This window comes from Periplaneta americana, chromosome 4 (genome assembly GCF_040183065.1).
Source record: "Periplaneta americana isolate PAMFEO1 chromosome 4, P.americana_PAMFEO1_priV1, whole genome shotgun sequence".
NCBI classification, from domain to species: domain Eukaryota; kingdom Metazoa; phylum Arthropoda; class Insecta; order Blattodea; family Blattidae; genus Periplaneta; species Periplaneta americana.
In genome coordinates, this window is record NC_091120.1 from 183,751,162 (window position 1) to 183,777,586 (window position 26,425).

At 36.4% G+C, this 26,425-nt stretch overlaps 2 protein-coding genes across 2 annotated transcripts in view; both read right to left on the reverse strand.

The window, feature by feature from the left end:
• LOC138698979 (uncharacterized) overlaps positions 1-26,425 on the reverse strand; it is a 54,156-nt gene that overhangs the window by 18,131 nt on the left and 9,600 nt on the right. Inside the window, exons 2-5 of the mRNA XM_069825166.1 lie at positions 9,706-9,849; positions 8,995-9,162; positions 8,278-8,420; positions 4,835-5,002 (exon numbers count right to left, since the gene is read on the reverse strand). Coding sequence (XP_069681267.1) covers positions 4,835-5,002; positions 8,278-8,420; positions 8,995-9,162; positions 9,706-9,841 — 615 coding nt within the window. The 5' untranslated portion in view covers positions 9,842-9,849. The remainder of the gene's footprint in view (positions 1-4,834; positions 5,003-8,277; positions 8,421-8,994; positions 9,163-9,705; positions 9,850-26,425) is intronic.
• Positions 19,413-26,425, reverse strand: part of LOC138698980 (glutathione S-transferase-like) — a 37,423-nt gene continuing 30,410 nt past the window's right edge. Inside the window, exons 7-9 of the mRNA XM_069825167.1 lie at positions 25,848-26,015; positions 23,300-23,442; positions 19,413-20,681 (exon numbers count right to left, since the gene is read on the reverse strand). Coding sequence (XP_069681268.1) covers positions 20,511-20,681; positions 23,300-23,442; positions 25,848-26,015 — 482 coding nt within the window. The 3' untranslated portion in view covers positions 19,413-20,510. The remainder of the gene's footprint in view (positions 20,682-23,299; positions 23,443-25,847; positions 26,016-26,425) is intronic.

Here is a 26,425-nt window from a genome sequence, read left to right on the forward strand (position 1 = left end):
TTGAAAATTGGTTTACAGCGTCACATTGGCAGTGATAAAAGTGTGCAATATTCGTTCAGTGGCCGGCGGATACTCTATCTTGACCCTTAACTAGACTGCAGAGCATGCGGGAGACATACATTATGTAGGTAAACGTTCTGTAGGTAGGCTATATATTCAGTCGTATAATAATATTCGTAAGTTCTTTCACCCATTAACGCCTATGGTGTGAGAGATGTAAAGTTCTGACACTGGTGGGCGAACTCATACGTAGAGGCTCGGCATTATTCTCCAATATTCATGACCTCTTTACGTCATCACGTATCTTAGTTGGCTATATAACGCTGTGCCTCCAATCATTAAACTCATTATTGGAGATACCATTTTCTTAATGTCTGCATAACAGCACACAAAGATTACAGCTGTCATTTTAGCAGCTTACCACTGTAGCTGCATAATGACGATTCTCCCACATACCAATAATTATGAAACAACTCACATAACTCAACTTAATAAATAAAGTTCAAATGTCAGAGAATAAAATTTCCTACTGGCACTGATGTATCAGATTATTATAGTTATTACTGTACTTCGAAACGAAAGAATCTCACTCCACAAATGAAATTTTAAACACATCTAAAAATTTAAACACAAATTACAATGAAAGCGTGCTGAGAGATTGTGAATACCCAAAATGTGTGCTTAACAGGTATACAGGTACTAAGGAATTCGTTCGAGATAATTCAGAGCAAATTCAAGAAAAGTAATAGGCTATTTACGAACTGTCAAACATGTACTAACACATTACGAAGTTTGTTGAGGTTAAGGTCACGTTCGTTTAGGATTTCCTATTCATTTCAACAAGTTATAACTGCGTGAACAAGGTTCTAATAGGCCTATGGCTACCCGTACTGTTTAAGTTACAGGTTTTGGAGAAGATGATAAAATAAATTTTCTCAATTCACTAGTACCGGTACACCAGCGTCAGATTCGCAGACAGCTCAGCAACATACAATGCCCGAAGAAATATCCATGTAATAGAATATAACAGAACTAAGAACGTAAACTTAAATGCTCTCAATTATAATCTTGTGGTATGCTTAAATAATTAATCTCTTTATCAATAAAATGTATCTATGAAATGTGGGCGGCGGACCGGTAGTCTAATTGCAAGCGTAACAATAATGAAATTCAAACTTTTTGTTCTACATTTTACTTTAGCACATCTTACGCTTATCTTTTATTAAGATTAGGGACCAAAAATTTGTTTGTTTGATATTCTTAAAAAATACTTACAATTAATATCGAGTTGCTTCTATACTAACGTCTAAATGACTATACTAAACACGACGAAATCACTTTTGTTACTGGTCTTGCCTAGTTGCCTTGTATGCACTGCCTGCTTGTATGCAATTATTATATAACTACGCAACTGTTCTTGGCGTCTCTCGCGTTCTGTCGAGTCATCCAATTGGTTAAAACATCTTGTATGTCTACGTTGCCAATTGCCATATGATAGGATGTGTATAAAGAGCTATACATAATATTATAATACATACTATTATACATAGTATTACATGATTAGACCGTTTGCTTTCATTATCCAATAATGTCAAAGTAACTAATGTCGCCCTCACCTTGAATTTAAACTAGTTTCATACGCTGCTTTCCCGCCTCATGCGAAAATGGCAGCGCCGCTTCTCTTGGAATATTCTGTTTATAAAGCAGACTTGCCAGTTCCCCTACGAAAATATACTTTGTTTTTTAGAATTTTTTGCACATTAGAGTAAATATTTATCATACAAGTAGACTTTACTCTTAGTATAATATCAATTTTACTCCTAAACTATTCTGCGAATTTTGTTTACAGTACCGTAATTACGAACGAATTTTTCCGAGAAATATCCTTATGACATGACGTAGGCACCAAATTTTTCACTCGAAATATTTAATCCCAGACCACATATATGATCTAGGGCAGTGGACATCAGCACTCGCTGAAATGGATAAAGGATAAACGGAGCAGTCCTGTGTGCCCTGTCGTGCAGCAGAAAGAGGTAGAGAGCATACCCACTAGCAGCTACGAATGCGCCTTAGTGCAGTGTGTTCTCTGCGGTAAAAGACGCTAACCCCAGGGTGCTCTGTGCTGATGACTGCTAATCTAGGGTTTAATGACTTCAATCCAATGGCGGGTACTAGGCTTTCGTCATTCATTTAAGCATCCCTATCTATGGGCAATGAAGGAAGCCACAAATTCGGTTAAGTTTAAATTTAAATTTTAATGTGTGATCTGGATATGAAACATGATTAGTGATTAACTTACAGTAAGGTTCGGATAAAGTAGCTGTATCAGGATAGGCATCCTTGGTCTGTGCGTTTTGTTTACAAACAGTAACTAGTTGTCACGTGTTCCCCAGCCGACAGTAATTACGAAGCATATTCAGTTCCTATCAGCCGTAGGCTACTGTTCATTCACTGATGTTTTAGCTAGGGGAGGGAAGCGCTCTTATCAGCAGGTAGAGTTTTAGCTAGTGGGAGTAGTGTTTACGTGCCTTGACTTGCTTCAGACTAAGTAAACACTACCCCCTTCCACTTGCTAAAACTCTACATGCTGATGCCTATCCTGACACAGCTACTTAATCCGAAGTTATTTGCATAGGTTTGAGCCCAAAAGACGTTTGTTCTTTAAATCCAAACACCCCATCTTCAACTGTTTGGAAAAGATTTAAGGCAACTGAAGGCAAATGATACGAACCTATCACTCATCTTCGAGATAATAATGGCACCATAATGACCAACCAAAAGAAAAAAAAAAAAAAAAAAGCCGAACTTCTAAATTCATAATATGCCCAAAAATCAAATAATGTTTCTACTTGGCCGAAATATCTGACAAAAGAAGACCAGTATTTTACATGTAATTACGAACTTATTTTCAATCATAATGATATTGCTGACATTCCAGTCACTATTGAGGTACTACAATTGGCCCTCTCGGACTTGAACAATTCTGCCACGGGTGAAGATGAAATCCAAAATAGTATGCTAATAACACACTTCACTTGGCTTCAGAGAAGATATCCTTAAATTATTTAATGACACTTGGAAAACAGGATTTTATCCTAAAAAAAAAAAAACATAAAATTTACTCTGTCACACGTTAAAAGTGTTAAAATTGTTAAAAAGATATTTACCTTCGACAGACGGCCAATTTCGACGCTATTTGTCGTCGTCTTCAGTGTCTCTTGAACCACTCAATAAAAAAAAAAGTAATGTGATACCGTAAAAAACCCCTACTTTTTTTTTTCATAAAAATAAGGGTTTCTAATATTCTGTACATCTACTGCATATATAATACAACTTTACTATTAAATTATGAAAGGATATTTATACTTTGCACAGCAATCAAAACATCCTCAATGAAAACTTTTTCGTGTGATACTGTTGCAAGCCTTATCCAGTTGGATATTCAAACTAATATCACCAGTGAGTGCAGAGCCATTCTTAAGATCCAAGCTCATACAACAGAATATGTAAATTACTACCGCGAAAGCTGAAGGAAAAATGATTTCACTCCAATTCCATCACCACTTGCAACCAATTACTTTTCGAGATCATGATTACACGGATATTTAGTATATTTTTAAACCACGAACTCACATGTCCGATGCACTACACAGCTAAAGTGTACCATTTATAGTAACAATTGGAAATCAAAATAGGACTCTATAATGTTTATTCAATTCTTTTTTTAAACAATTATACAAATTTCAGTTCTGAAATACAGGAACTATAACTTTTGTGAACACATTAAGTATACATACATCTGCATAAAATTCTTTTATATCTTTAGATTATGTAATAATTAGAATCAGAAGTGACGATGTTAACAAACTGTTCCTTGTAAAATACAAAAAATGCAATTCCAGTTATCTCTGAATAAATGTAAAGGATCCTCAAATTTGAATTCGAACAATTACATGAATTATTTCAGCACTCAGAACCTGTGTATAGCTCTACATTAATATTACATCACTGACTAATTTTCTTTCGAAATTCTCTGAAAACTATCACTTCTGATTTATAAACTAGAATAAGCATCTTCAAATATAATATCACATATCATGGCGTTTACAAGCAATAACACATTATAGTTCATTGTATATTCAGAAACTCTAACACCTGAATGTATGATTCACAAGATAATCTATAAATAAACTGTAGTGCTTAATACAAAACAGACATCCAGAGTAGATTATGCACAAGGATATAGAACAACTTCTGCCCATCTTGAAGGTTATTTCTGCTATTTTGTAAGCAGCAAGCATTACATAAAATATGTTAGTATCATATATGACTATATAAACTCGACTTCAAATATGAATTTTATGTGATAGTAGTGGAAGATTTTCTTAGAGAATAGTGTGTCTGGTAGCCAGGAGCAACCAACCTACGCAGTTTTCATTGGAGTAAAGTGACTCAAACTTACTCCACAATTAATTACTCTTTCAGTCATTCAAAACCTAGCTGTCAAAATTTGAAATTTACTTTCTACTCTAGTGTCTATTTCAAAGGCACAAACACCTGGGATTTAAAATTTATGGGACAAGAAAATCCTGAGTTTTGTAGAAATATGTTCTATTTAATCCAACGTTTCAGCAATATCAGAGAAACTTGATATGCAAAATACAAAAGTTATCTTAGAAAATAATACTCTTATATAATCAACTTTAATTTTAGAAGCACAGGACATTTCAGGATTAACACAAGTGAATAATGAGCATTAAAAGATATGAATTGATATATGGAGTATAATGTGGATCATTCTCTGTTGGAGCTTGTGCTGTTCTTGCCCTCAATTCACAGTCTGTGGACGTTTCTCAATCCAAGCTTTAATGGCTGGCAAAGATTCGAATTTCTCCTTCAGTGCCTTCAGATGTGGGTAATTCGCCACAATGTCCTTCTCCTTCATCATGAAACTTAAATAGTCTATGATTCCATTGAAGTAAAAATCTGCCCACGAAAGCTGCACAGGAAATACAGAATTATATTTCAGTTCGTTTACTTTTAAATACATAACCCGAATCACGTAAGTGAAGTGGGTAGGCATTGGATACACACTTTTAAAGGTAAAGAGGTAAAGGTATCCCCGTAAAATGCCATGAAGGTACTTGGGGGGCACAGAGGTAGAGCCCCATGCTTTCCATGACCTCAGCACTAGAATGAGGTGGTGTGGTCAGCACCACGCTCTGACCGCCTTTTACCTCCGGGAAAGACCTGGTACTCAATATTATAGGAGGCTAAGTGAACCTCGGGACCGTTCTGAAAGTTTAGCAACGAGAAAAAATCCTGTCACCACCTGGGATCGAACCTCGGACCTTCCAGTCCGTAGCCAGCTGCTCTACCAACTGAGCTACCCGGCCGCTCTATAAATACATAAAACTTAACGCATACATTTCTAAATATGGATTATCAACAATTTTAAAGTAAGAGGGACAAGTTAAGTAAAACGAAACTTAATTGTTCACTTCAATAACACACCTAAAGAATGAATCCCAAAATTCAGTCATTTTTAATTTAATTTCCAATCTTTGAGCATCAATAAGCAAGAGATGAAGTAAAATGATATTTTACAGAAATACAATTAAAAAATTCAAGAATGTTATAAAATAACGTAATTATCAATCAACCAGAAATTCTAGTAGGTATATTGCGATACTAGGTTGGTAAGTGCTCTATAACAAAGGTAAGGGAAAGTTTGAAAATTCAAGGCACTTGCGCCAAGTTTTTTTTAATTTCCGAGACTCTGTTAATGCACTTAACGCCCATGTATTGCATATTATTTTTTGTACAATGATAATTTATATCTTCATTTTATTTATTATGTACTTTAGTTACCGGTATGTATTAATTTTGAACTGAACGTTTGTCATTTTGTTAATGGCAATTTGTAATCTTCTAGGTGACCATGTTTTTATATTCTTTTGTTTTATTTATTCAATATGACTGTGTTTTATGTGTGTGAATTGTTCAAATAATTAAAAAACTATTAAACTGTAGGAATATTTTGTATAAAAGTTTTAAATTGAAAACATTATGGAATATATGCATTCATTCATTTATTTTATTCCATAGAACTTATATGAGCAATGAAGCTTTAAGATGAGGAACAAGTCAAAATTTTACAATATTACAATTACAATTTTTACAAATTTTTATAGTTTTACAATTTAGCAATTTTCTACAATTTTTACGATTTTGTGCAATTTTTTACAATATTTCGGCGAGATGTAGTTAGATGAGGTGAGGTCCGAGGATTCGCCAAAATATTACCCGGCATTTGCCTTTTGGTTTGGGGAAAACCTCGGAAAAACCCAACCAGATAATCAAATCAAAGGGGGGTATGAACTTCAAGTTGCAGCGTATCCATAGGAAAAATTGAACATGTTATATCTTCAAGTTACAGTACATGGCATGCAACAATGAAGTAAATATGCAAAAAGAGCATGATTGTGCAAAAGGTATTTTAATTTTAAAATAAAACTACTTTCGTGGAGATTTATTGAATATTTTTCAAGTCATCACTAGGGCCGTGACATCAGTATATTTGTGTTAGTTTGACGTCGATTGAAGGTTAACACACGACCCTGGACAGAATGTAATTGACGTTCAAGTACAGACAGCAGAAGCGAATTTGGCACACACCTGAGCAAGCACGTTCCATGTTTTGTATACAATTACTGCGTGTTATAATATCAAGACAATGCAATCATTGTATATAAGGGTTAATATCGGAGAGGTCTAAAATGCTGGTGAGATAGAGAATAATTGTTGAAAATCATACTTAAATTGTCACAAATGTGGTAAAACGTAAGTCTGAAGAGATGTTCTTTTTTTTTTTATTCCGTACCTTACTTTTCTTGCATGTTGTTTGCTTGGTTTCGGTTCTTGCTGCAATAAACAACAACATTCATTTTCAAAGTTTCAAATGAAAATGACCACCGAGTGTCAGATAGCATAAACTTTTACGCAGAAAAACTGCATTCAACATCAGCTCAAACTAAGGGTGCATATTATGTAAAATATTTCACATCATCCAGTTCTATGTCAGATTTATAACAGTCGCAATTGTCATCTGATAAACCTCTTGCAATTTTGCATAATGAATTGAAACCACCGTCTTTTGTATTACTGTGTTCATTTTCGCACACACCTTTTTGCTTACATCATCTTGCAGACCATTCACTTTTGAAAAGACATTATTTACTACCGAAATTTGCTGCACTAATTTCACAACATTCGATTGTAGAGGAGATAAATCCAAAATTAGATGAAATATATTCATACTGTTTTTTAATATTCGGGTCACCAACAAAAGTTTAGTCAATACTTATGGAAGCTGCATCGTTTCCGTCAAACATCTGTAGGACTCCTTTTACGCTGGCAAAATTATTGTGAAAGTATGTGCAAGCTTCCAGTCATGATCCCCATCGTGTTAAAATGTGAACAGGAGGAAAAGGCACCCAGGGCACTCATTCCTGAACATTGTTACTCAAACAGGAGCACGTCAAACTTCGAGTGTGACTGTATGAGCGAACAGAGGCCGTGTAAGACGATGCACTGTGTGGTATGCTCATCAATCATATACAAACTCTACTCGCGACGCTGTTATTCCCGGCGTGACTTCTCCTCTTTGCTTACGTTTTAGGAAGTCAAGGCTCTATAAAGTCTAGGTAGGTAGTATCGTTCGCCATTTTTGTTCTTTCATTGCCGAACTACCAGACGAGAGATTATTTGCCGCACTGTTAAACATTATCATGTCGTAGCTCCTATGATAATAAATCAAACGCACTGTAATTCAGCAAATAATTGAGCGGCAAATAACGTCGTCGTGTGCTTTCTGCGAACCCAACGAAAGAGCCAAAATGGCGGGCGACTATATTAAGTATTTATCGAGACTTAGGAAATGCATCAGTGAATCACAAGACACACACGTTTAAATGTAGCCGACCGGCAACGTGATTGGCTGCCAGAAATTAGAGAGACTGGACTATAATACAAATATACCAATGTCACGCCTCTAGTCATCACCTCATAATTATCCACAGATTTATAAGGACTACATTTAGGTATCCAACAACAATTCAGTTGCTTAGTATTATAAGAAAAAAGTGAGCATTACTGCGAAAAGATAGGTGTAAATTATTGTGTAGAATACATCAGTAAATCAAATATAGGCCATGTTAATAGTCATTTAATTTAAAAAAAAATATTTCACGAAAATAGTTATTTAATATTTACCTTCCCACCAACAAAATATCCTCCATTCTTCTTCACAACTTCATCGAATTTGCTCAGGTAATAAGGTACAGTTTCATCCTTCAGTGGTCCCCATAACTTTTCCTTGGCTGCTTCATCCGTATTATACTGATAAAGGTCAATTTCTGAAACAATAAAACTGACACTAGTAGCAATTTCCCTGTTGGTTTGTATTTCAAGACTACTGTAGCGATTACTGCTCTGGATATTTAGTTAACATGGTGAATCTACGTAAAGATTAATTTTTGGTCCTACAGAATTTATCTGTTACGGTAACAATAATTATTAGAGGAGAAAAATTCTCTCCAGCATTGGAGATCGAACCCGGGTACTTCGTTCTATGTACCAAGCCCTCTAACCACTCAGCTACGCCTAAGTTCAATCCACAGCAATGGATCGAATCCCCCTTTTCTAGTGTTTTTCCCTTTGTGGCCTTACTCCATGTTCGACATATATGTTGACATATTAAGTCAACTGCCATTATACAAGAAGTGTACCCTAAAAAAAGACAAACCTTATGACAGATTATATCAGGAATTTTGTTGTCACACATGATTTTAGATGGGGAACAAACTCTTTCCCCATGCTTTCACCTCCCTCTTCCCCAGTTCTACATCTCTACTTTAAATGCTATGTACGGGAAAACTGGAAATTTATAAGACTTTTAAATCAAGAAATAAATCAAGAAAAAAGTCTTACGCTGTCTGAAATCAGTGAAGGTATCAACGAGAGCGTCAATCTCCAGTGCCTCCCAGTCATCACTGCCAGCCAGTCCCAACTGTTTGCCGAGGTAGCGACAAATAGCAGTTGACTGGTGAGTCTGCTTGCCATCAATCTCGAGTACAGGAGTCTTCCCAAAAGGCATTGCTGCAAGAAAATAAATGCCAAGTTATGCCATTGCTTCCGATTATTGAAGTTATTTTTTCAGAATTTCATTTTCATTTTTTATGCCACAGATCAGTGTTGGTAAGATCACAATCTACATCAGCTACGGCAATAGGTCATATCCAATGTAATCTGCTAACTCTGCACTTTAATTCTCTTAGCCAATTTGATCTTATTCTTGCCATGCACAAAATATTGTACATTTTTTCCTTTTCCATAATGTAACTTCAATATTTAATTCTTTTAACCAAATTAGTCCCCATGATACTATCCATACCGACTTCATATATGTATTACAAAATTTGGATCTCATCCGATCGATATATAGGTAATTAGGAATAATTTCCCCAGATTTTTTGCATTATATTTACTTCAATCACTCTACAAATATAACTTAAATTTTTACTTCAACTGTTGGGAGGGCTGCATTGCCTTTATTTACAACACTATCATTTTGTTCTTTCCAATCCTCTTCATCATCACTGCCACTAACATATATATGTCCAAAACCCTTTCAAAACTTACATGGCTTGATTTCTGGCCACTTCTCGCGTTCAAATCGGAAATCCTCGTATTCTATTCCACCATAGGCCAGTAGGTAACGAATAGGCTCACCCAAGGCCTTGCTTGGGAAGTATATCAGCTTGTATTTCGGAGCCATTGTTTATTCTGTAGGAAAAAAAAAAACACAATTGCACATAAAATATATTCACAACGACAACAACAAACAATTTAACTTGAATTATAGACAAAACTGTGGAGTCAAATCAAAGGCATTAGTGATGAAGGGGTTTACATTCATTCATTCATTATGTTTTGTCCAAGAGTACGTCTTTCACTGCAAACCTAGCATTATTCACTCTTTCCTATTTTCCGCCTTCCTCTTAATCTCTGCAAGATCCACGTATATTAATGTTGTCTGAGAGTATATTGGCTAGTTCAATCTTCTTGGCTGATGTTATACCGCCAGCATTCCATTGTAAGATGTTTAGTTGATTCTGTACCATTAAAGTAGTCCCTCCTGGAGATCCGATTGGGGGACTATTTTACCTCCGGATAATTTTACCTTAATGGTACTCATTTCATATTGGAGTGAAAATGGCAAGTTGTAGCCAATTTAAGTGAACACCATATTTTAATGTTTTGGTGGCTACTTCATTCACACACAGCCCCCAGAATGTCTGGAGGACCACACCTGCTGTTGGTCGACAAGTCCATTGGACCTAGCTGGGAGATCTTGTTGATCACCAGCTTTCCCTTCTTAAGCCATTAGAGACGATTTTAGTGCCATAGCAGGTCAGCACTAGGAACAGAAAAGTAGAAAGAGGAGGAAGGAAAGGGAAATGAACCCCTAGGCCTCGAATGCTCTAATGCCGTCAGGGTCGAAGAAAGTAAGAGTTCAGTCAGAAGACTGGATAGGAAAGAGTAAAGAGGGAATTAGGTATTGGATAGAGGAAAATTATCATCTAGCTGACCAGTGCTAATTGATGAGTAGCCCCTCCCTTTAGTTCAGCTCGTAAAATTATGCTTACTAACAGCTGCACCACTGGAAGGTAGGGATGGGACATTGGGTATTTGTCCAGGTTGGTTCCTTCAAGCCTTCAATGGGAAGGATTAATGGCTCTCCCCCCTGTATCCGACAGATACCATTTTGCCGCCTGGCATTAGAAAACAACAACATATTAATGTTGTCTATCAGGACTTAGGTTAGAAATATTATCAAAGACAAATAACATGTCTAAGCTTATCCATTATAAACAGACTTGCATCTCTTTGTATAATGTGTTATGTGAAAGAACCCTACATACCACCTTCATTCATGAAGAAAACTCAAATGTTGCACAAGTCCTTCATTCACTAATGCCCATAAATGCACCAATTTTACCTCAAATCTCTATATAATAAGTTAATCAAGAAAATACAGAGAAAAATTACACTTCTGACAGTAAAGCACGTGGAACATACAGGGCCAGAGCGTGATGTTACAACTAACAGCATTCACCCTTCCCTCACCCTCCATGGCAGTCAGCCATCTGGATGGTGGGTGGATGGACGGGCAGATAGATAAGCATGGAAGAAAAGTTAGGGAATATATCTATGTGGTAATGTCATGTCCACTTCCTGTGTGACATGGGAAAGGTGGGTGATGTATTCAGTTTCTATTGGCTGAGGGCTCCAGGAAGCAGATGGGAGTTATAAAATATACACTGCAAGTTGATTTTTGCCAACAGGAGCTTTAATATAACACTTTCACTACAAGTTACCACTTGCCACTAGAGGGAACCCAAGAGGTGGAACTTAAACTGAGAGGATTCAATCCGACATTGGGATGGGAATCCGGTGTGGTTCAGTGGATAGAGCATCAGCACATAGAGCTGAAAACCCAGGTTCAAATCCCGGTGCTGGAGAGTATTTTTCTCTGTTCCACTCATCCTTCATCATCTCTATGTTCTGTTGAACTGATCCCTAATCATTCCAAAATTATTTTATGTTTAAACCTTATTTACTCATATACAGAGAATTCTGCTATGTGTAATTTAAGTCATTCTCGTTCAGTTACATACAATCCAGGTTTTATTGTACATAAATTTGTCCAACTACATGACAATTAGGTCTACTTTAAGTCTATTCTTATTTGTGAGCTATCTCAGCTATTTTTAGAGAGATATCAGTGGTTTAGAGACAGATTACTTCATTGCACTTCTTTCGAAGTTTTCTCCAACTACATAAAATCGTCAGCAGAAAATCTCATGACAAATCCACAGATTCTTATTGCATAAATACCATCTCGTTATCAATTGCACTAGCATTATCTAATGACATAACTGATAACAGCGTTGTTAAATAACTGATAAAATTTATTTTCTTTCAACTTAGCAATTAAAAAAAAATGTGGAGTACTATTTTGAAACAGAAAATGACCTTGATATCTCAGAAGTGCTTAATCACCAAAGAAAATGTTTGTTCATTACATGCATTCTATGACAAGCAAATGCTGTAAAAATATTATTCAGCAACTGAAAAACAAAAAGGATGCATTATCTGATAGGCAAATACTGTAAAAATATTGCTCAGTAACTGAAAAACAAAGAGGATGTGCACTTCAAATGGCATTTATTACTGGTCCATTCTGTACAATCAATAAATTATCAATATTTAATAGACAGGATCTTACCTTGGCCTATATATTCAGTTGTAGGAACAACTGGATAATACACACGGTAGACCAAAGTCTGTAGTTGACGTTGCTCACTGGCCACTAGCCACCGGGCCAATACCGAGCCGTGTCAAACAAAAGTCCATCGAAATGATGGTAGTAAAATTCGCAACTATATACTTACATAATTCGCTCCATTAGTCAAGTGCAAAGTTTATGCAGTACAACGGCGGTGTTTTGAATACAGCAAAAGAAACTGTAGATGTAGTAAGATCTAAAAGTAGGTTATCACAACGAAATACGGGAGGGGGGGGGGGGAATGTGTGTTTCAGGGAATATCATTCAAATGAAGGAAAGTAAATTTCCAGTTAATGTTCATTGAAGCATTGGGTACATAATTATGACCGCGTTGCCATTTTATTTGTGGTCTAGAGAAAATACCTCGTCTTTATGAGGACAAATTTTAGCGGCCATGAAATTATTCGCTGCTTTCATCATATTATTGTTTATCAATATTACAAAACAAAAAACCATTAAGGGACATTACCAAGAGAATCATCTCGGTTGTCTGCCTGTGCGTGGACTTCGTTAATAAAACCTAAACTAACCAAACCTAACCTTCATATAATATTCAAGATGTGTAATTGGAGCAAGAAGGGATCTTCTTGATTTGATCTGGAATGTACACTCAAAAATAAATTCAAGTAAGGATCACGCTGCCACTGCATGAGAGGTCCGTGCATGCGACACAGCAAAACTTTTCCTGTTGCGAGCCCCTCATCTATGTTCAGAACGAAGGAGGAAGAGAGAGAGGAAAAAAACAAACAAATTTCTCGTTCTAACGACGCCATAGACCAACGTCATGTCCTTATGTTGGCGACATTGTGTATCTAGTTCAATTTGGTCATAACCGTAATTGCACGATTCAAAGCTACCTTACCAAATTCTCCAGTTTATTCTAAGTTCTTTCACCCATTAACGCCTATAATGTGAGAGATGTAATGTACTGACATTGCGTGGACGAACTCACATACCTGGAGGCCTAGATCATATATACCCAGATTCCTTGGCCTTATAGGCTTTGACGGTAACAACTTTTGTCAGCTTTACTATGCTGCCATCTAGTTGACACATAAGGAGTCACGTCATAACTCCCATTTGAATTGCATTAGCGACTGTACTGCCATCTCATTTTCGTTTACGGCGAACGGGTGGCGATCCTGGCGGTTGTTCTCTTCAAGTTAGTTAGTGGGGTTTAAAAAGGGCGCGTCAGCATCTATGGCTATTTGCGCCCTTAGTTCTCTTCAAAGTGCTGCCGATTTTAACATAGGAATGATTAATCTCTTACATATTATAGGGTGGAGGCTAGGCATTATCTTGTCCAATACTTCATGACCTCCTTACGTCACCACTTATCTTAGGGGACTAGATAACTCTGTGCCTCCATCATTAAACACATTAATGGAGGTACCATTTCCTTAATGTCTGCTGAACACTACATAAGATTACAGCTGTCATTTTAGCAGCTTATCATTGTACTTAGTTGCATAATGACGATTCTTCCACATACCAATTATGAAACAACCCACATAACTCAACTTAATAAATAGGCCTTAAAATATAAAGTTCAAATAGGTCTATCGGGGAATAAAATTTCCTACCGGCAATGATGCATCAGATATTTATTAGTTGTTACTTCGAAACGAAGAAATCGCACTCCACAAATGAAGCTTTGGAACACAACAAAAAATTCAAACACAAATTACAATGAAGTCATGGTGCGATATTGTGAATGCCCAAAATGTGTGTTTAACACGTGCACCGGTACTAAGGAATTCGTTCGAGATAATTCGGAAGAAATTCAAGAAAAATAATATGCTATTTACGAACTGTCAAACATGCAATTACAAATTAGGCCTACGAAGTGTGTTGAGGTTAAGTTCGTTTACGAAAGTTATTATGTAGGCCTACCTATTAATTTCAAGAAGTCACAATTGCGTGAACAAGCCTGTGGGTACCGGTACTGTTAAAGTTACAGGTTTTGGAGAAGATAATAAAATAAAGGAAGAACGTGCGTAAAAAAATCCCGTATATTTAAATTTACAGACTTACCTAATGTTTAACATCAGATGTAACTAACTATAGCTACCGGTACCGGTACGATATTCGAACAACAACTTCGTATGAGCGAATACGCTCTACGGTATTCATTGAAATTTAATTACACCACAGAAACATAGCTCTTCGTCATAAAAGTAAGATATCGGAAAACCTCACAAATACCTTCACTCTAGAAATCCCATTACTTATGCAATACCTGTATTTATTACAACAATTTTCTCAAATTCACTAGTACCGGCACACAAGCGTCAGATTCGCAGACAGCTCAGCAGGATACCATGGATACATTTATCCATGAGCATCTCATGTTCAAAAAAATAACCACGTACCATGTAACAGAATAACGTAAACTTAACTTATATGCTCTCAATTACAATGTGTATTATAATCTCGTGGTATGTCTAATTATTTAATCTTTTTATCAATAAAATGTGTCGGTCAAGACAAAATATAGTATGTGGTAGTCTAATTATTGCAAGCGTAACAATAATGAAATTCAAACTTTCTGTTCTACATTTTACTTTAGTATCGTACATCTTACGCTACCTTTAATTACAAGAATTGACCAAAAGTGCATACGCAATTTGTTCTACATTCGTAAAAATGCTTACAATTACCTTAATATTCAGTTGCTTATATACAAACGTCCAACGCGCTAAATGACTCCACCACACACGATGAAATCACTTTTGTTACTCGTCTTGCCTAGTCTTCTTGTATGCATTTATTACATAATTAAGCAACTGTTTTTTAACCGGCGTCTCTCGCGTTCTATAGAGTCATCCAATTGGTTAAAACATTTTGTATGCCTGCGTTGCCAATTGACGTATGATAGAATTGTGTATAAAGAACTACATATTAAACGTAGTATTAATTACATGATTAGACTGTTTGCTTTCATTATCCAATAATGTCAAAAGTAACTAATTTCACCCTTACCTTGAATTTAAACTAGTTTCATACGCTGCTTTCCCGCCTAATGCGAAAATGGCAGCGTCGCTTCTCTTGGAATATTCTGTTTATGAAGCAGACTTGCCAGTTCCCGTACGAAAATATACTTTATTTAGAATTTTTTTGCACATTAGAGTAAATATTTATTATCATACGAAATAGACCACTCTTGGTACAATATCGATTTTGCTCCTAAACTATTCTGCGAATTTTGTTTACAGTACCATAATTACGAACGAATTCTTCCGACAAATATCCTTATGACACGACGTAGGCACCAAATTTTTCACTAGAAAAATTTAATCCCAGATCACATATACGATCTAGAGCAGTGGTCGCCAGCACTCGCTGAAATGGGTAAAGGGTAAGCGGAGCCGTCCCGTGTTCCCCCATCATGCAGCAGGAAGAGATAGAGAGCATACCCGCTAGCAGCTATGAATGCACCACAGTGCAGTGTGTTCTCCATGGGTAAGAGACGGTAGCCCCAGGGTGCTCTGTGCTGATGACAGTTGATCTTGAGTTTAATCCAATGCCAGGTACTAGACTTTCGTCATTCACCTAAGCGTCCCTATCTATGAGCGACGAACAAAGCCACAAATTCAGTTAAATTTAAATTTTAATGTGTGATCTGATTATGAAACATGATTAGTGATTACCAAGGTTCGGATAAAGTAGCTGTATCAGGATAGGCATCCTTGGTCTGTGCGTTTTGTTTACAAACAGTAACTAGTTGTCACGTGTTCCCCAGCAGACAGTAATTACGATGCATATTCAGTTCCTATCAGCTGTAGGCTACTGTTCATTCACTGATGTTTTAGCTAGGGGAGGGAAGCGCTCTTATCAGCAGGTAGAGTTTTAGCTAGTGGGAGTAGTGTTTACGTGCCTTGACTTGCTTCAGACTAAGTAAACACTACCCCCTTCCACTTGCTAAAACTCTACCTCCTGATGCCTACTCTGACACAGCTACTTTATCCAAATCTCAGTGATTATTATGATTGCATACGGCTGTTCAGACTTTGAACGTTCGCTCACAAAAACCCGCAAGAAATGATATATCATATTTTGCCTTGGAGATACAGAATTCTGAATTATTTTAATGTTGAGGTCATTAACACAGAAAGCAGTTAATGGATTTGAAAAAATTAGACGGAAGAAACAATCTCTTAGCCACAGGATGTCACAACCAAAGATATTAAAAAAACGGACAAACTTTGAAATAGTTATGCTAGTATCAATAGGTGATACTACATACTAGGTTCAAAAAGTTCCCGGAATTTGCTATTATCATAGAAACAACGTACCTTAAACACTATTCCACAGTATTCCCTTCAAAATAGTTGCCTTCCGCAACAACACACTTTTGCCAACGCGTGTAGAGTTCCTGGAAGCCATTTTGTGAAACCCGTCTTAGTGCTCTCGTCGCGTTTGCGATAACCTCTTCAGCATTGAATCTCCGTCCTTTCAGATGACTTTTCAGACGGGGAAACAGGAAGTAATCAGGTGGTGAGAGATCAGGAGAGTATGGTGGGTGATCCAAAGCAGTTATGTTGTGCCTGGCAAGAAAATTCTTTACAATAATTGCGCGATGAGCAGGTGCATTGTCATGCATAAGGAACCAGTTGTTTTCTACCCACTTTTCTGGACGTTTCCTTCTCACTGCGTCCAGGAGGCGACGGAAGATTTCTACGTACAATTCTTTCGTTACAGTACGACCTTCTGGAATGAACTCATGGTGGATGAGACCCTGAGAGTCGAAGAAAACTTCCAACATAACTTTGCCTTTGGAAGTGTCCCTAGGAAATTTTTGCTTCCGAGGAGATGTTTTCGATTTCCACTCAGATGACTGTCGTTTAGGGACTGGGTCGTACAAGTAGTACCAAGTTTCATCACCAGCAATAATTTTGTTTAAGAAATCACCATCTTCATCAGCCATACTGATCATGTCCCCAGCAAGAGTCATTCTTGTTTCTTTCTGTTCTGCCGACAACATTTTCGGAACTAACTTCTGAGACACGTAATGCATGTTGAGATGCTTGTGAAGAACATTGTGTACACTTCCGACTGATATTCCGACCTTTGCTGCTATCTCTTTTATGGTTTTACGTCGGTCGTCCCTCACAACATTACGCACACGCTGAGCGATTGCTTCATTTGTTGCAGTTGTTGGTCGGCCGCTGCGTACGTCATCTTTGATGCTATCGCGGCCACCAGAAAAGCGTTTATGCCAGGCATACACTTGAGCTGCTTCGCCATATGCTTCTTCCAACAATCTTAATGTCTCTGCAGGAGTTTTGTGTATCAAAACACAGAACTTGATGTTTGTACGTTGCTCTGTGGACATAATTACAAAATGCGACGAACAAACAAAACACTATGATAAACAATTGCCTACAACTCAAAACCAACTATCGCCATTATCAACACACTTAAAGAAAATGACATCATGAATGTTACCAACAAAACAAATGTATAATATCCCTTGTTATATATTAATACGAAAAATGGTAGTAAAATTCCGGGAACTTTTTGAACCTAGTAGTATTATTAGGACGGGTAAAAATGTGTTGGGAAAATGTTTATGTAGATTAAGTACAGATTATTCTCATAATTGACAATATCAGCCACTTTCCCATTAAATCTAGTGCTTTTTACAATCTGCGAGGGGGATATATGTACTATTGGCGACAATGATTATCTTCGCCACCTATTCATACAGGTAATAACTAAAGAAGTCACACTTACACGAACAAATTATCCATCACTATCAATTAGTAGAACCAGTGTACCAACTTCCTTATTTATATGACTTTTGCAGCTTCAGCATATTTATCACTACATCTAATTTTCTTTCACAATTCATTACTACCTAACTAGTCAAACATATGTTTGCATGTAAAATTTCTGAAATTAAATTTCATTAATACAAGCCCTTTCACAGAAGCAATTGTAAGTGTAATCCATGGAATTTAATAACTTACCGGTACTAGTATTTAACAAAATGAAGGATGTATTTGGTTGAACAGCATTTACACGTTTAATAACCACATACACAGTAATATTCTTTTCACAGCAACATGAGATCAAAAGAAACAAAAATGAATAAATAGGACTGCAATATTTAAAATGAGGACAAATTAGAGGATTTCCAAAAACATATGTGGACAGGTATTTTATTAACAAATTGCCATGTCCGCATAAATGCTGATGTATGGTAACCTTATCTTCCTATTACCAGATAGTATAATAAGAAGCAATTGACTATTACATATATAAAAAAGTAATGTGATGCCATAAAAATACACTTTAATTTTCTTTTTATAAAAGTAAGTGTTTCTAATATTCTGTACATCTACTGTATATATAACTTTCCTATTAAATTATGAAAGGATGTTTATGCTTAACACAGCAATCAAAATATCCTCAATGAAAACTGTTTTCCATGTGATACTGTTGCAAGCCTATCCAGTTGGATATTCAAACTAATATCACCAGTGTAAAGTCGCATCAATGTATGTATCACCAGTGGGTGCAGACCCATTCTGAAGATCCAAGCTCATACAACAGAAAATGTAAATTACTACCACGAAACCAGAAGGAAAAATGATTTCACTCCAATTCCATCACCATTTGCAACAAACTACTTTTCGAAATCATGATTACACGGATATTTAGTACATTTTTAAACCACGAACTCACATGAAGGGTCCAGGGGAAGAACATGCTAAGTCACATTTTACTGTTTTTACAGGAGAACAAGTTTAAAGTTTCAAGGTCCATTACATTGTATTGTCTCTGAGTTATCATTTTTCAAATATTTCTGTCTTAATCAAGTTTTTACTCTGTACAATTAAACCACTGAAATCTCTATTGCCTGAGGTATTACATGGCATCCAAAACAAAAAATTGATAAAATTGGACTTAGCACGTTTTTCCCCTGGACCCTTCACATGTCCGATGCACTATACAACAAAAGTGTATCTATAGTAACAATTGCATAACAAAATAGGACTTTTATAATGTTTATTCAATTCTTTTTTTAAACAATTATACAAATTTCAGTTCTGAAATACAGGAACTATAACTTTTGTGAACACATTAAGTATACATACATCTGCATAAAATTCTTTTATACATTCAGATTATGTAATAATTAGAACCAGAAGTGACAATGATGTTAACAACTGCTCCCTGTAAAATACAAAAACTGCAATTCCCGTCATCTCTGAATAAATGGAAAGGATCCTCAAATTTGAACAATTACATGAATTATTTCAGGACTCAGAACCTGTGTATAGCTCTACATTAATATCACATCACTGACTAATTTGCTTTCGTAATCCTCAGAAAACTGTCACTTCTGATTTATAAACTAGAATAAGCATCTTCAAATATAATATCACATATCATGGCGTTTACAAGCAATAACACATTATAGTTCATTGTATATTCAGAAACTCTAATACCTGAATGTATGATTCACAAGAGAATCTATATATAAACTGTAGTGCTTAATACAAAACAGACATCCAGAGTACATTATGCACAAGGCCACAAGGATATAGAAAAATTCTGTCTGTCTTGAAGGTTATTTCTGCTATTTTATAAGCAGCATTACATAAAATATGTTATGTATCATATATGACGATATAAACTCGACTTCAAATATGAATTTTATGTGATAATAGTGGAAGATTTTCTTAGAGAATAGTATGTCTGGTAGCCAGGAGCAATCAACCTACGCAGTTTTCATTGGAGTAAAGTGACTCAAACTTACCCTACAATTAATTAGTCTTTCAGTCATTCAAAACCTAGCTGTCAAAATTTGAAATTTACTTTGTACTCCAGTGTCTATTTCAAAGGCACAAACACCTGGGATTCAAAATTTATGGGACAAGAAAATCCTGAGTTTTGTAGAACTATGTTCTATTTAATCCAACGTTTCAGCAATAGCAGAGAAACTTGATATGCAAAATACAAAGTTATCTTAGAAAATAATACTCTTATATAATCAACTTTAATTTCAGAAATAACATCAGCATTAACAGATATATGGAGTATAATGTGGATCATTCTTCTGTTGGAGCTTGTGCTGTTCTTGCCCTCAACTCACAGTCTCTGGGCGTTTCTCAATCCAAGCTTTAATGGCTGGCAGAGATTCGAATTTCTCCTTCAGTGCCTTCAGATGTGGGTAATTTGCCACAATGTCCTTCTCCTTCATCATGAAACTTAGATAGTCGATGATTCCATTGAAGTAAAAATCTGCCCATGACAGCTACACAGGAAATATAGAATTACATTTCAGTTCTTTTACTTATAAATATATAACCCGAATCACGTAAGTGAAGTGGGTAGGCATTGGATACACACTTTTAAATATATTTCTAAATATGGACAATTAACAATTTTAAAGTAAGTGGGACAACTTAACTAAAACGAAACTTAATTGTTCACTTCTATAACACACCTAAAGAATGAATCCCAAAACTCAGTCATTTTTAATTTAATTTCCAATCTCTGAGCATCAATAAGGAAGAGATAAAGTGAAACGATATTTTACAGAAATACAATTTAAAAATTCAAGAATGTTACAAAATGACGTAACTATCAATCAACCAGAAATTCTAGTACATTGAGGCACTATGCTGGTAAGTGCTCTACAACAGAGGCGAGGGAAAGTCTGAAAACTCAAGGCACTTGCGCAAAGTTTTTTTTTTTAATTCCCGAGACTCTTATGCATTTAATGCCCTTATATTGCATAATATTTTTTGCACAATCATAATTTATATCTTTATTATGTTTATTATGTATTTTACTTATGTATTAATTTTGAACTGAACATTTGTCATTTTAAATAACTGATTAAATGGCGATCTTACTAGTGTTAATTATGTAAGCATGTGCGGCTTACAGCTGTTTCGGTGCTATTCGACACCATCCTCAGAGCCTACTAGATCTTGGCGCCATCTCAACTTCGCTGCCTGTTATGTGGGTGCGTTCGTGTGATGAAGAGTTGGGACAAATAGTGTGTGTTCTGAAATTGATCTGTGTGTTGAGAATTCGATTGGGGTGTGTTTTAGTGTGTCTGTATATTTCATATTGTTCTAGTGTGTTGAGTTTATGATTTTTGGGTTGTATGTGTAGGATTTCCATATCTGTATTTATGTTATGTATGGGTTTGTCATTTTGTTAATGGCAATGTGTAATTTTACAGGTGACCATTTTTTTATATTCTTTTGTTTTAGTTACTGGATATGACTGTCTTTTATGTGTGTGAATTGTTCAAATAAGTAAAAAGCTATTAAATTGTAAGAATATTTTATATGAAAGTTTTAAATTGAAAACACATTATGGATTATATGAACCTCGAGTTCCAGCATTCCGTTTGCAACAATGATGGTAAATATGCAAAAAGAGCATGATTGTGGAAAAAGGTATTTTAATTTTAAAATAAAACGACTTCCGTGGAAATTTTTGATGTCATCACTGGTGCCGTGACATCAGTATATTTGTATTAGTTTGAGGTCGATTGAAGGTGAACACACGACGCTGGACAGAATGTAGTAAATGTGTTTCAAGTACAGACAGCAGAAGCGGATTTGACACACACCTAAGCAGGCTCGTTCCATGTTTTGTATACAATTACTGCGTATTATAAAATCAAAACAATGCAATCATTTTATACAAGGGCTAATATCGGAGATTTCTAAAATGCTGATGAGGTAGAGAATAATTGTTGCAAATCATACCTAAATAGTCACAAATGTGGTAAAACATTAAGTCTGAAAATATTTTTTGTTTTAGGCCTTTGCATTTTACAGTTTTAGAATACCGAAAACATGTATGACGTACAATTTTGCTTTCCCTGTATTTAACTGTTACATTAATTTATCACATCTACTCCAAAGCTTACTTTTCTTGCATGTTGTTTGCTTGGTTTCGGTTCCTGCTGCAATAAACAACCTTAATTTTCAAAGTTTCAAGTGAGAATGACCACCAAGTGTCTGATAGTATAACCTTGTATGTGGAAAAAATGCATTCAACATCGGCTCAAACTAAGGGTGCATATTATGTAAAATATTTCACATCATTCATTTCTATGTCAGGTTTATAAGAGTCATTTGACAAAACTCTTGCAATTTTGCATAATGAATTGAAACCATCGTTGTTTTTTTTTTTTGTATTACTGTGTTCATTTTCGCACACACCTTTTTACTTATATCATCTTGCAGAACATTCACTTTTGAGAAGAGATTATTTACTATCGAAATTTGCTCCAGTAATTTCACACCATTTGATTGTAGAGAGAAGATAAATAAAAAATTAGATGAAATATATTCATACTGTTGTTTAATATTTGGGTCACCAAGAAAAGGTTGGTCAATATTTATGGAAGCTGCATCGTTTCCATCTAACGTCTGTATGACTCCTTTTACGCTGGAAAAATTATTGTGAAAGTATGCACAAGCTTCCAGCCATGATCCCCATCGTGTTAAAATTGGAACAGGAGGAAAAGGCACCCAGGGCACTCATTCCTGAACGTTGTTACTCGAGCAGGAGCAAGTCAAACTGCTCGAGTCTCACTGTACGAGCGAACAGTAAACAGAGACAGTGCAAGATGATGCATCGTGCAGTATGCTCATGAGTCGTACAAATATACCAATGTCACGCCCTAGTCATCACCTCATAATTATTCACAGATTTATCAAGACTACATTTAGGTATCCAACAACAATTCAGTTGCCTAGTATTATATAAAAAAAATGTGAGCATTACTACAAAAAGAAAGATGTAAATTATCGTGTACATCAGTAACTCAAATATGGGCCATGTTAATAGTCACTTTAATTAAAAAGAACATATACTTCACGAAAATAGTTATCTAATATTTACCTTCCCACCAACAAAATATCCTCCATTCTTCTTCACAACTTCATCAAACTTTCCCAGGTAATAAGGCACAATTTCATCCTTCAGTGGTCCCCATAATTTTTCCTTGACTGCTTCATCCGTATCATAGTGATAAAGGGCAATTTCTGAAACAATAAAACTGACAGTAGTAGCAATTTCCCTGTTGGTTTGTATTTCAAGACTGCTGTAGTGATTACTGCTCTGGATATATTTACTTAAAATGGTGAATCTACGTAAAGATTAATTTTTGGTCCTACAGAATTTATCTGTTACGGTAACAATAATTATTAGAGAAAAATTCGCTCCAGGGATCGAACCCGAGTCCTTCGTTCTATGTACCAAGCGCTCTGACCACTGAGCTACGCCTAAGTTCAATCCACACCAACAGATCGAATCCCCCTCTTCTAGTGTTTTTCCCCCCCCTTTGTGGCCCTACTCCATGTTCGACATATATGTTGACATATTAAGTCAACTGTCATTATACAAGGAGCGCACTCAATTGAGTGGCTTGGTAGTCGGGATTCCGCAGTATATGCAATGTTGGGTGAAGAATCTACGTAAAGATTAATTTTTGGTCCTACAGAATTTATCTGTTACAGTAACAATTATTAGAGAAGAAAAATTCACTTCAGTGCCAGAGATCGAACCCAGATCCTTGGTTCTTCATACCAAGTTCTCTAACCACTGAGCTACGCCGACCCACAGCACCGGATCGAATCCTCCTCCTCTAGTGTTTTTCCCCCTTTGTGGCCTTACTGCATGTTCGACATATATGTTGACATATCCATGGGTCATTCAATATTTAGTGGCAACAATGTTTGTATGTGGTGCTAACAGCGGTAAATGATGCAAGCTGATAACAATGAGAAACAAGAGCATCTGATATGTGTTATCTGTGAGTTTGAAGACAGTAATCTCATTTATAAGATATTTGTAGCAAGTTTACTTTGTAGACTGTTATCTGTAGTGCTCTAAAATGTTTAGCAAATACGAACATAGATGCTTAATTAAAATTCAGATAGCAAGAGGTAAGAATGCTCGACAATGCCATACAGCATTACTGGAAGCTTGTGGTAGAGAGACTTCACCGTATCATACCATTGCTAGGTGGGCACATGCATTTCGCAATGGGAGGAAAGATGTTCATAAAAAATGTGGAGCTGGCAGATTGCAATCGGTAAGCGACATGTGAACACTGTAAGAGCACTGCTGAAAGAACAACGTTGTTGGACTTATATTGAACTAGCAAGGGAAGTTGGAATTGTTCCTGGTACCTACGATTCTTCAATATTTAAGAAGAAGTTAAAGATGAGGAAAATCTGTGCTTGGTGGGTTCTACACAATCTTAAAGAGGCAGAGAATGGAGACAGTGAGATTGCACTTGGAACGCAATGGACGTGAAGGCGAGCATTTCCTTCGACGTATCATAACTTTAGATGAAACTTTGGTTCCATGCTACCAACCAAAATTGAAGAGACAATTATTCGTATTTCTAAATACCTGTCTTTGCAAAAATGTGAAAGATCGATATTTTTTAAATTAAGGTCAGATCTGAGAAAAACATCCATGCCTCCATCCTCAAGAGTCTGTCTGCAGTAACTAGCACCTAATTTATATCCTTCCTGCGACAAACAAACAAGGGGTGTAAGGAGTAGTGATGCGCCTCCTATAGCCTCTCCTACCCAATTCCCAACCTCAACCTGCCCGTAGTACACCCTGCTTTTAACAGATGAGGATCTGGGGACTGAGCCACAGTGGTATAACTGTTTCATCTAAGATGGAGGAAATGCCATTTACATATGTGCTGGCCTATCACAGCACAACAGCGTCCCTCAGCGGCACATGAGGGAAAGGTCGGTGGATCTAAATAACATCTATTTAGTCCTCCCGGCTAGGTCCGAAGGACCCGTTGACCAACGACAGGTATGGTCCCCCTTGCATAATGGGGGTTTACGTCGGGTGATGTAACTGCCACAGTGTAAAAACTGGTGCCTGTTAAGAAAACAGTTACATGAAAACCATATGAATGAAGACCACTTGAAGACCTGTGAAGCATTAAGATCAGGAGAAACTATAGTTCGAAAGTATTGGAAAGCACGACTGCTAATGGCTTCATTGCCAAATGCAAGGCACTAGACAACAACAACATTTCATATGGTGTTCGGTAATACATAGAACATTCGGATTTAAATATTAGGAATCAAAGGATGCAATGAGTTCATCAGTCTTATTTCTTATACTTCTTATATTCTGATGGAATACACTGAATGTTGTTTGTGTTACAATTTGATGATTCTGTTTATTATTACTATTGTTATTATTTTGACTTTTTTTATTTACCCTAAAAAAAGACAAGCCCTATGACAGATTATAACAGGAATATTATTGTCACACATGATTGTGGACGGGGAACAAACTCTTTCCCCATGCTTTCACCTCTCTCTTCCCCAGTTCTGCAGCTCTGCTCTAGGTGCTATGTACGGGAAAGCTGGAAATTTATAAGACTTTTAAATCAAGAAAAATGTCTTACGCTGTCTGAAATCACTGAAGGTATCAACAATAGCGTCAATCTCCAATGCCTCTAAGTCATCACTGCCAGCCAGTCCCAACTTTTTGCCGAGGTAGCGACAAATAGCAATTGACTGGTGAGTCTGCTTGCCATCAATTTCGAGTACAGGAGTCTTCCCAAAAGGCATTGCTGCAACAAAACAAATGCCAAGTAATACCATTACTCCGATTATTGAAGTTATTTTTCAGAATTTCATTTTCATTTTTTATGCCACGGATCGGTATTGGTAAGATCACAATCTACATCAGCTATGGCAATAGGTGATCCTATAGTCGCAACGCTGTTATTCCCGGCGTGACCCCTCCTCTTTGCTTAAGTCTTAGGGTACGAACACGTTGGCGCCTAGCTTTAAAGCTGGAAGGCTCCGCTATCAGTGTTATGAAAGACAAGTAAGCTTGGTGTGCACAAATTGGAGCTTGTTTGCAGGTCGCTTTAATCTCTCAGCTGACTCACAGCTGATTAGGTCATCTCCTTGGAATCTCTATGTAGACTTGATATCGCAAGGGATTCCAGTAGTGAGGACGAATTTGATTTATTAG